Genomic DNA, 11,413 nt, shown 5'->3' on the forward strand with positions numbered 1-11,413 from the left:
AAGGAGGGTTATAGCTGACAAATTTATTCTCTCCGTAAAACATTTTATTATCTGCTCCTTTAATCGTGTGCCTTTAAAAAAAATCACCTTTTAACTTTTGTGTGATTTTATAAAGGGATTTGCGCGAGATACCGAAAATTCAATTGAATAAATTGTCTACCATCCCAGACTCTTCGATATATTGTTTTGTATGAACAAATTTCACACATCAAAGTGATAGAACAATTTTGAATACGTTATTCATTTTTAAAACGCATTACAAAACTAGTATTTACCATTGCAACGATTGTTGCACTTGAAAAATTGACAAAAGTGAGGTGTGTTTTTTCTTAGAAATTAAAAATATTTTGTAGGTTTTTTCTGTTTAAGATTTTACAACCACAAATAAAAACAAGAAACCACAATCTGACCTGATTTTATCTTAGTCTCAATGACTATAAATATAAGGTCAGGACTGATTATTACTTGATTCATATCAGTCTTTCATAGGTATATACATACTTGTATTGTTCTGTTGTGTTGTTGTTTTTTTGTTTTTTTTTTTTCAGAACCGTGTGCAATTGATGATAAAGAGATAAAATAGTACCTTCTGTACTTCTTTTATTGTATCTTTTTAGAATGTTGTCTTCGAAAAAAAAATATTTTATTTTATTTAAGAAAAACTTAAGCAAAACATAACATTGTTCATTACGTCTAAAATAATGATATGTTTCTCCGTGCATGTTGTTCATCTGTGTTATGTTATTGTTTTGTAGTATTTTCAGCGTAACATTAATTGAACTATGAGTGGAGTGACTATATTCGTAGTATTGTGTGCACATATTACCCTGTGTAGTGCTTGCTTGGCGCCTCCATTCATTTATGGAAGTGAATGCAGGTATGTGATATATTTGTAAAATATGGCAAACATTCAATTCAGTGATTCACAAATATTTACAGATTTTTGTCGGGTCCATGTTGGCCGTTTTTCTTTGTGTGGTTTCTTTTGATTTTCGACTTTTGACTTTTTGATTTGTCTGGCACAGAATTGTCTACGAAGACTCTAATTCTATCTTGGTATTTCTACATCTTCAGCATAAATTCCAGGTAAATGACGGGAAAAGGTTCAGATTTTAATATATACCAAAACCGAACACAATAATGATATCCAACTTTAATGAGGTGGACTTGGGGTAATTCCGCTTAGTAATTTGAACAACAGGTGCATACATTTGTCCCACGTTTGTGTGTCCCCAAATAATATTTGAAGAAAATACTGAATTAACGCTACATTTTTTTGTTTTGTTTTGTTTTCTTTCCTTTATGATAATAACAAAATATATAACATATGTAAAAAGTTTACACACTAGGCCATTAAATGTTATGAAAAAGTGACATTATCCTACAAATGGTACCATATTTTAAAACATCCAATATGAAATCTTCATTTGATTTATTTTGGTATTTTGAGCAATGACTTTAAAGGAAACAACTTAATTTTAGCTGTTGTTGATTTTTTTTCTTTTTAATGAATGGGTTTATATCCCACGTGAATGTTACATATATTTGAAATTTATATGATGAATTGTAACAGTCTTTGATTGTATGGTACATACTGAAATGTGTAACCTTACCAGTACCAATATATTGTACTCATTTACGGCTAGGATATAGTCAATTATTTTTGTCCTGAAAATTTGATTTTTGTTCGATTTTCAGTTTTCAAAAATACCGAAATGAGTGACCCAAAAATCCCGTACCTAAAATCTTAGTCCGGTAGTTTTGTTATTTGTACAATTTCATTATATATTTCACATTAGAACACCACAATATTATTAAATTATTCAAGAGCGATAAATTAAAATCGCATCAGATTCAATCTATGAGATTTTCTTTTTCATTCTTGATAAAATCGTATCCTTTATTTGTTGGTACAGAGATTCGTGCTACAGTACGGTATGCAATTCAAACTCAGAAATTTCTTTTTTAAAACAATATCAAAACTTTCAAAACGTTATTCAAAGTTTTACAATTTAGTTTTACCCTTTAATGTTTTCAGAAAATTGCAAAATTCGGACTTCAAAGTGAGAAATGGTCAATTACTAGTTTCGTATGGTAACTTCCGGTTACACATTTTGGGACTTTTGAGAACATGAAATCGATTGCGTTTGAAAAAATCAAAGATGTATTCAACTACTTTTATCTTACATTGATTTAAATACAAAAAATACCAGTTTTATATATCGTTAATTCCGATATGCTGTAAAACATTATTTTGGACTTTAAGGCCAAGTTTCACGATAAAAGTCCTAATATTAATAGAAAAATCGGCGATATAGTGATTTTTTGGTACGGGGAATTTGTAACGGGTACGGGTACGGGTTACACATTTCGGTGTGTACATAGATGTATAGATAAAATGAATTTGTTTTGCATTCACCATGTTATACGCTTATTGTTTGAGAAATGCAGGACTGATAAAATTTGTCATATCATATCTGTTCGTTTGTGACATTCCTTATCAGCTTCGTAGTCAGTTCACCAAACAAAAAATGTTAGACAAGCTGATCATTAGAATGATTAAACATATTTTTTGGAATACCAAATATCATCAAAATACCTAGCACTAAATATTTCGTTGTTTTGTATTCTTTTGTTTTGTTTTTGTTTTTTTTTTTTGGGGGGGGGGGTTGCTGTATTGTTAAATGTCATCAATGTTTATATCCTCAACTGGATTAAGTTTATGCATTTTGAAAAAAAAAAACGAATTGTTTAAATTCTTTGTGTAGTAAAAATATCTATTTGTCTTAATACCATTCTGCCAGTCCCTTGAAGTAGTCCTTTCATACATATCTGGTTTCGCCTACCGAAATAGTTTTTTCATACATATCTGGTTTCGCCTAACGAAGTAGTCCTTTCATACATATCTGGTTTTGCCTACCGTAGTAGTCCTTTCATACATATCTGGTTTCGCCTGCCGAAGTACCGAAGTAGTTCTTTCATACATATCTGGTTTGGCCTACCGTATGTTTCTACCAGTCCCTTGAAGTAGTCCTTTCATACATATCTGGTTTTGCCTACCGTAGTTGTCCTTTCATACATATCTGGTTTCGCATACCGAAATAGTCCTTTCATACATATCTGGTTTGGCCTACCGTATGTTTCTACCAGTCCCTTGAAGTAGTCCTTTCATACATATCTGGTTTTGCCTGCCGTAGTAGTCCTTTCATACATATCTGGTTTTGCCTGCCGTAGTAGTCCTTTCATACATATCTGGTTTCGCCGAATGTTTCTAAGTTTTAGATTTTATAGTATGTTTCATGTTTTACAAAATTGAGTTTTTTTTAATGCGTCACTTAAAGAGTAATCAAGGAAACCAAGATTCTAGCGAATATTAAAAGAATGTAATCCAGGGAAAAAACCAGACAAGGAAAACAGATACACACAACAAAGAACATAAAATAACCAAAATGATACGTACAAAGCAACAAAGGCAAATGAGCAACTTAGACTCTAACAAAAACTCGTGGATGTGGATGGAGCGACAAAACGAAATGAGTGTAATATAACACGTCCATCAAAGACGACTCATTTGTGTATTGAAAGAATATTAAAAGACTATTAATACAAAGACATTGAATCTCTTAGTTGCTCATTTACATTTGTTACTTTGTATGTATGATTTTAGTTACTTTATGTTCTTTGTTGTGTATGTCTGTTTTCCATGTCTGGTCTTTGTCCCTGGATTATATTCTTTTGATTACCGCTATAACCTTGGTTCCCTTGATTACTCTCCTCCATAACATTTAAATCTATTTTATTTGTTATATATTTAAGACTAAAGAATTGAGAATTTTTTTTTTTTTTTTTTTTTTTTTTTAGATCACAAACAGCTGTTATTGGTTCACCTGGACATAAACTGCGGTATTCTGTAACTGTCAATGGTAACGCAGGAACACTGGTATGTTGCCAAGGATACTCCCCAGCATCACGTTCATTTGTTTCTATTGGATGTGGCCATATCTCATTCTCCAGAACTGTTAACTGGGGAAACTTTATAGACAACCCAAAGATCAAATGCAGAGGATCTCCATTAGGAGCAAGTGTCTCTTGGGACCATTAAAACATCGTTTGAAAAATTATATGTAATTCATTCTGTATTGAAACATTATAAATAAACAATTCTGTAAATCGAGAGGGGTCTGTTTAGCCTTCGGGTTTTACTCATTTTTAGCAACTCGGCGGATGTTTCTAGAAAAGCATAGGACGCTTACCCTACCGGTTTACCTGGTCAATGCTCCCAGTTTTTAGTGGAGTCTGACTTGCTCATTTGCTTTTGTTACTTTGTATGTATGATTTAAGTTACTTCATGTTGTGTTTGTCTGTTTTTCATGTCTGGTCTTTGTCCCTAGATTACATTCTTTTGATTACCGCTGTAACCTTGGTTCTCTTGATTATTCTTAGACCTCTTTTCTGGAGCATTATTTTTCATGAAAATACTATTTTTCCTAAAAAAAAAAAAAACAAGTTTTTTTGTGTCATAGCTTGATATTTACCTAGTATTTTTGATGAAAAAATCAAAAACAGGAAAAGGCAAAAAGAAAGCGCACTATATTTTAGCCTCCATGTTTTTAAGTACACAAGCTCAGGAATATGTAATACAAAATTGATACCTGGTAGAACAGAGAATGCTTACTCTGCTGGATCATAATTTTACCTCTTAATTCAAATAGACTACGTTATGTCTTCTAGTAAGTAATGAAATATAATTTTTTTTACGTTTTACGTTTTTTACGTTATCAATTAAGTTAATGTATTTTAAAGATATTCACATTTTTTTATATATATAATGATGATTGCTGTCCCCTTAATATTTTTCTTTATATTCCCTTTTTTCCTAATTTTAGCCATTTGTTGTCAACGTTTGTTTGTTCCTAATAATATTTATTCAAAAAAAAAAAAAACAATGTCATAATGATATATGTTCTTCAGAATTTCTGTCATGGAATATTTTTTTCCTTCAGTATTACATTTGTTCCAGCAATATACGGAACTTATATTATATTTTGATTGATACAACAGTTGTTCCTGATAAGCATTTAATTTTTACACCTGGCTGATTACTATCTCAATCAGAAAGGTGTTTTAATCAAGGGTTTCATACTGACAATTAATAGTGTTCATTATGAGTTAGATGTATTTACCTGTGCACAATACATGTATGTAAAGCAAAAATGGAAGCTGATAAATATGAAAAAAATATTCATGTTCTTAAATGATGGATATTCTGTTGAAGTTTAGTAAATATCTGAAGTTGTGATATAAAGCGAAATTTCAATGAATTAAAACTGTTTACAATTTTGTTTACATGCAAACAAGTGAATAATTGTGACTAATTCTATAGATATTACATTTTTACCATTCCAAATGAATACTATATGATATCACTACTATTCGGAATAACAAAACATTATACTTTCACACTGCACCGTTTTTGGATTTATTATCATACTCTATTACCGCACGAAACATCAGCAGAAATATTCTATAATACTTTTACCATTCAGAACGAATATTCTATAATAATATTACCTTTCAGAACAAATATTCTACAATACTATTACATTCAGAACAAATATTACACAATATTTCTACTTTTTTTTAATAAATATACCATTAAGAATAAATATTTATTTGTGTACTATTTCTATCATTTTGAATAGTAGTAATATTATGTTGTATTACAAAATATATATTTCTAAAGACCAATGTAATTCAAATATGCTACAAACATGTACTTTTTTTAATTAGATTTTTTAAAATATTTCATTTCCTTGAAAAAAAAAATATATGAAAAATCCTAAACGACATTGTTTTCTTTTATTATGTAGGCATGAATGAAAATGAGAAGCCATAATATTTATTCCAAAGAAAGTTTATTATGTAACAAAAATTCCGTTTGGAATTTATTTTACGTGATAATAATGTTGATCCATCGGTACTTTTATTATGCATTTGGAAAATATATTACATAAAGTAGATTCCAGGTGGAATTTTTGTTCCATAATGAATTGTCTTTGGAATAAATATTATGGTAGAACTTCTATTCCATGACATTTGTTACCTTCATTATTTTTGCTGCCATATCAAAAGTCAACTTGGCATCAGCAAGAGCGTGATAAATAATCATTAACATGCTAATTTACACCCACTATTGCCAAAGCCGTCTATTAGACAATGAATCAACACATTGAATATGTACTACAAAGTACGATACCTTCTTGGTCGCTTTCAATTGTCTATAGATGTTAAACAGAGAATCATGTCTTTTTGGTCAAAACTTGTTGCTGGTAATCAGTGTAAAATTTCATGTATCGCTTATAAACTGATGCTGAATATGGAAATGAAGCAAAATGTAAACTTTAAGTGGTTACAGAGTATTAAAGAAACTTTAGATGAGTGGTGGCTACCAAATACTTGGTTAAAGCAAAATGTTTTGAACATTGAATGGTTAAAATGCAAGGTTAAGCAATGTCTTACTGATCTGTACAGACAATCTTGGCACTAAAATATCACAATTGGTGCTAAAACTGTAAACTATAGGATTTATAAAGAAACTCTTTGTTTTAAAGAATGTATTTATAAAACTATCGATGAGAAAAATTCTTTAATATTATGTAGATTTAGAACAGTTAACCATAGATTACCAATAGAAACAGGTCGTTGGCAAAATATCAGTAGAGAAAACCGTGTTTGTAATCTATGTAACTTAGAAATAGGGGATGAATACCATTTTATTATGAAATGTCCATCACTTGCAACAATGAGAAAACTATATCAACAAGTGCCCATGTATTTTAGGTTTTGGGCAATAATGTCAACAAAAGATAATAAAAGTCTGATTAATTTGTGTAAATTTATTAAAATTATAAACAAAAGAATCCGTCCTCCTGACTAACTTCATCAACTCATCAACACTGTAGTGTGTCTAACATGTCTGTAAATAGTTTTGTATAGCATGTATTGTGTATATGTTATGTACCAAATATTTGGTTTATGAGAATAAAGATGTTTATGTTATGAGCACTTTGATTTGATTTTATAGACATAATATATCTGTATACTCTTTGTGATTATTATATCAAAAACCGATCACAAAAATTACATTTTATAAGAGTAATCAAGGGAACCAAGGTTATAGCGGTAATCAAAAGAATGTAATCCAGGGACAAAGACCAGACATGGAAAACAGACATACACAACAAAAAACATAAAGTAACTAAAATCATACATACAAAGTAACAAAAGCAAATGAGGAACTCGGACTCCACTAAAAACTGGGAGCATGGACCAGGTGCACCGGTAGGGTAAGCGTCCTCTGCTTTTCTAGAAACACCCGCCGAGTTTCTCATAAAAAGTCAAGTCCGGGGTAAACAAACGAGGAAAGGAAAACTATGACCCGTTGAATAAATCAGTTTTCATGGTGCAGATGGATACACCATAACGATCCACGAGTTCATGATGACGACCATAGAACTTTTGTAGTGATGACTTCAATCTTGTAGCAACATAACCCTGTTCCAGAAGCCTATTTGTTAGAGTTCTAGCGCGTTACAAAAAGTCTGCATAGTTTCGGCAAGCTCTGGCATAACGTATGAGTTGTGATATGAACACTCCATACGCAGGTGCCGAAGGGATGTTGCCACAGATATAAGGAAAGTTGACAATTCTAAATGAAAAGTCATCACGTTTGTCGTAAAGTTTGGTCAATAGTTTTCCTATGTTATCGATTTCTAAGTGTAGGTCAAGATATGAGGCTGACTTCACAGTGTCTGTAGTATCCTTTATCTCAAGTCATTTTGGGTAGATGCGATGTATCAAATCCCCGGAATTAGGATTGTTTAAAGATAATACGTCATCTATATAGCAGAAACTGAGATTGAAGGATCTAACCAAACGATATTCTTTCGTTCTGATCAGATTAGCTATAAAGTCAGACTCATAAGAGTGAAGGAATAGGTCAGCAAGTAAAGGAGCACAATTTGTTCCCATTGGAATGCCGACCGTTTATTGAAAAACATGTCCACCACACTGGACAAATATGTTGTCGATTAAACATTCCAACATTTTGTAAACATCTTCCTCTGTTAATTCGGAAGATGATTGGGAATTATTTCTTACAAAGTATGAGGAATCTCTACCAAGAACTATATATTTGTATCTAGGTATACCATCTTTTTTGGAAAAACAACGATGTACAATGTTTTTAAGTCGGGATTTTAACTGAGTATGGGGAATAGAAGTATACAGTTTGAAAAATCATAGATTTTAATGCTATTATATTCAGATAATAGTCTTGAACTGATTGTCTCTAAAAGGTCTTTCGAATTTTTCAGGATCCACATTGAATTGATACCACTACGGGAGTAACAAGTGTTGTGGTAGGACTGCAGAGGTTTGGTGGTACATTTTGCAGATCCAGCTATCCTTTATCTCAAGTCATTTTGGGTAGATGCGATGTATCAAATCCCCGAAATTAGGATTGTTTAAAGATAATACGTCATTTATATAGCGGAAACTGAGATTGAAGGATCTAACCAAACGATATTCTTTCTTTCTGATAGATAGAAAAAGAACGGATATGGTGAAACGTAACAATTGCACAAGCGTATAACCTAAATACAGAATAGTAGATACTTTTAAAGACCAAAGGGTCTTCCATAAGTGTAAGCACACCTAAAAGGAAACTCTGGAAGAGCCCGACAACAATGTAATAAAATTCATGGTAACTGAACGATGACAGTTCGTCAAAACCAAATTAAAGAGTATATAAAGACACATTAATGACCGACATCTCCCTGTGGACAGGCGCAGATTTCATGCGATGGGGTTAAACTAGTTTTATTAGGCTTAACCATCCACCTTTAATGCAAGATAAAAACAGAACTGAATCAATTTTCAAACACATCATAAAATTCATTCAATAATACATCAAGTTCTTTACATAGAATAAACCATATAGACAAATGCCATATCCGATTAAAGAACGCTCGCAGTTACTGAAAGCTGGCTCATAACATATGAAAGAATACAATCAATAGTACGAGCATTAGAAAAAACGGTCACCAGTGGGCTGAATTTGGAGTAGAAACGTCAAGTACTCAATAGGCAAGATTTGACGCAGTGTAATACTCAGAAATGACTTAGGTTTTACGTAGGAATGCAATTAGGGGTCGAATATCTCTATTTGTGAAAACAAAGTTCAAAGAATAGACAATAATTGGAAATCGTATCCTTTACGAATTCATCTTTTTTGTTGGTTTCCCTTTTTACTACTTCTTGAATTATCACATACGAAGAAAAATATATCGTTTAGAAGGCCTTTTAACCATAATATTGGATAAATCTAATCTACTACATGTATAAGTAATTCAATTTTCCTTTATCCGATAGGGGATCTATTAAGAAAAATGTCTAAAGCTTGCTGAATCATGATAATATTTTAAGAAACTACACTTCCGTGTAACAATCATGGTTGCATTGTATAGTGAACGTGATGATGTTTTTATTTCTGAATTTCCTGCATCCTTGTCACTTAATAAAAATAATGAAACACAATTAATGCGTATTACAGCAGAATTAAAATATTCATGCAATGGTAATTAAGCAAAATTTTTAAAAAATGTTAAAATTAATGTATTTGTGTGCAGACATTGTTATAAATATCAGGTCCAAACATATTCTTATGATTTCTGTATACGTATAACTTCTGAAAGGTAAGTTTGGTTTATCTGTTAGATAGAGTTCTAGACCTAAATATTGTTTGAAACTTGAAAGATTGTTGTTCATTTTCAACAACAATGAAGGATTTCAAGGATGAAATCGAAAGATAATTGAAGAAACATACAAAGGTTTCTCGCTTTTTATGAACTTTTTCATAATTATGCTGAATCGCATTTTTCATTGCCATAGTTATTCTCATTTTTTGTTTATGTTCTTGAAATATTGATAATTAAGATTTCGCTTCTCCTCAAAAAGACTTGATTTTTTTTATCTTTTTCATACAGTTTGAATTAATTTTCTTCTAACTAACTTCACTGACGATTTAACAAAATGAATATTGCTCTTCGCTTCCCCACGTAAGGACGGTCTTCATCTTATGTTACTTAATAATTTTTTTAAGTGAGCAACAATGTGTACAGCGGCCTTATTCCTAACATTGTGTGCAATCTTGGCACATACCAATCTGTGCAAAGCAAACAACACCTGCCTGGCGCCTGCAAATAAATGGGGAGAAGCTTGCATGTACGTATGATATCTTTAAGTGGCTATACCAATGTATTGTCAATCTCAACAATTCTCCAGTATATATTTTAAACTGTATATTACAAAAATTATCATTATGTGCAAAATGGAGTTAAATAAATTAGAGGATTTTTTTTTTTTTGGTTAACAAATGGTACAAGTTTGCTTTCTTAAATCCTTCAATTCGACAAATAGTACATGACGAAAAGAATCAACGAACATGATCTTCAGGTAAATATTGTAATCGTGAAATAAGGTGAATTAAACTTCGAGTTATACATAAATGATATCCGTGAAATTCATTTTGTAAATACATTTTGTGAGTAGTTCACTTGAAGTTCACTTGAACTTAATCAGATATTTTATTTGCTCAATTCAGGCCATAATCAAATGAAATAATTTTGCTTTTTTATTTTTATCCATTCTTAAACAAAAGTATGTAAATGAAATCGAAACCACCAGTGAATTAATTCCTTTTTATATTTCAGTTCACTGACAATAGTCACTGGTAAATCTGGCCATATAATAGTATATACAGTTACACTTAAAGGACCAGGGACAGGACAAACAGAAGTCTGCTGTCGTGGATACTCCCCACCTCAAAAGAAATATGTTTCAATTGGCTGCGGCAGTGTTTCTGGCCACGCACAAGTTAAAATCTCTAGGTCTGTCCACTGGGGAAGCCATATTGGAAAACCGAAAATACAATGTAAAGGAAACCCACTTGCAACTGATGTCACATGGAAGCATAGAGATGCCAACTAAAAATGTAACTCATGACACGTTCTAAGAATTTTCCTAACTCTTAAAAATTAGCAGCAACATATTGACATTTGTAATACTTGTCTTTCGATTTTCAGAAAAACCTTTTTTGTTTTTTTAGAGGCTCTTTTACGAAAAAAAATAAAAAATTCCCATTATTGCATTTTTTTAATAAATTCTGACTACGAAAATCGCCACAAGGCATCAAAAGACAACCAGACAGAAGTATTAATTGTGATAATACGAAACAGAAAATACCATAACAAGACATTTTTTACAGAAGCATATATACTACAGAAGTTTTGACATTGAAAATATGTTAATTGGGGTAGGGGTAAATATTTTTTTACATTTTATTCCAAAACAC

The 11,413-nt window shown here is 31.4% G+C and overlaps 1 protein-coding gene and 1 long non-coding RNA gene across 2 annotated transcripts; both read left to right on the plus strand.

Moving 5' to 3' along the window:
• The first annotated feature begins 470 nt into the window (after positions 1-470).
• On the plus strand, positions 471-4,174 carry LOC148615451 (uncharacterized). The gene is made up of 3 exons (XM_088590332.1): positions 471-489; positions 756-877; positions 3,862-4,174. Exons 2-3 carry the CDS (start codon positions 783-785, stop codon positions 4,100-4,102), a joined length of 336 nt encoding a protein of 111 aa, XP_088446458.1. The 5' UTR covers positions 471-489; positions 756-782; the 3' UTR covers positions 4,103-4,174.
• Positions 4,175-9,687: 5,513 nt separating this feature from the next.
• LOC148615452 (uncharacterized) lies at positions 9,688-11,204 on the plus strand. The gene is made up of 3 exons (XR_015923219.1): positions 9,688-9,755; positions 10,163-10,284; positions 10,773-11,204. It is a non-coding gene; the product is annotated as an uncharacterized LOC148615452 (long non-coding RNA).
• The last annotated feature ends 209 nt before the right edge of the window (positions 11,205-11,413 follow it).

The sequence above is a fragment of the Perna viridis genome, chromosome 6, assembly GCF_037379345.1.
Source record: "Perna viridis isolate PV_CMFRI_1.1 ecotype Kerala chromosome 6, ASM3737934v1, whole genome shotgun sequence".
NCBI classification, from domain to species: domain Eukaryota; kingdom Metazoa; phylum Mollusca; class Bivalvia; order Mytilida; family Mytilidae; genus Perna; species Perna viridis.

Bases quoted from the DNA above. Each gene is read 5' to 3' on its own strand.
- LOC148615451 (XM_088590332.1), top strand. From the start codon at position 783: ATGAGTGGAGTGACTATATTCGTAGTATTGTGTGCACATATTACCCTG. The intron at 878-3,861 runs GTATGTGATATA...TTTTTTTTTTAG, and splicing joins ATTTATGGAAGTGAATGCAG to ATCACAAACAGCTGTTATTG.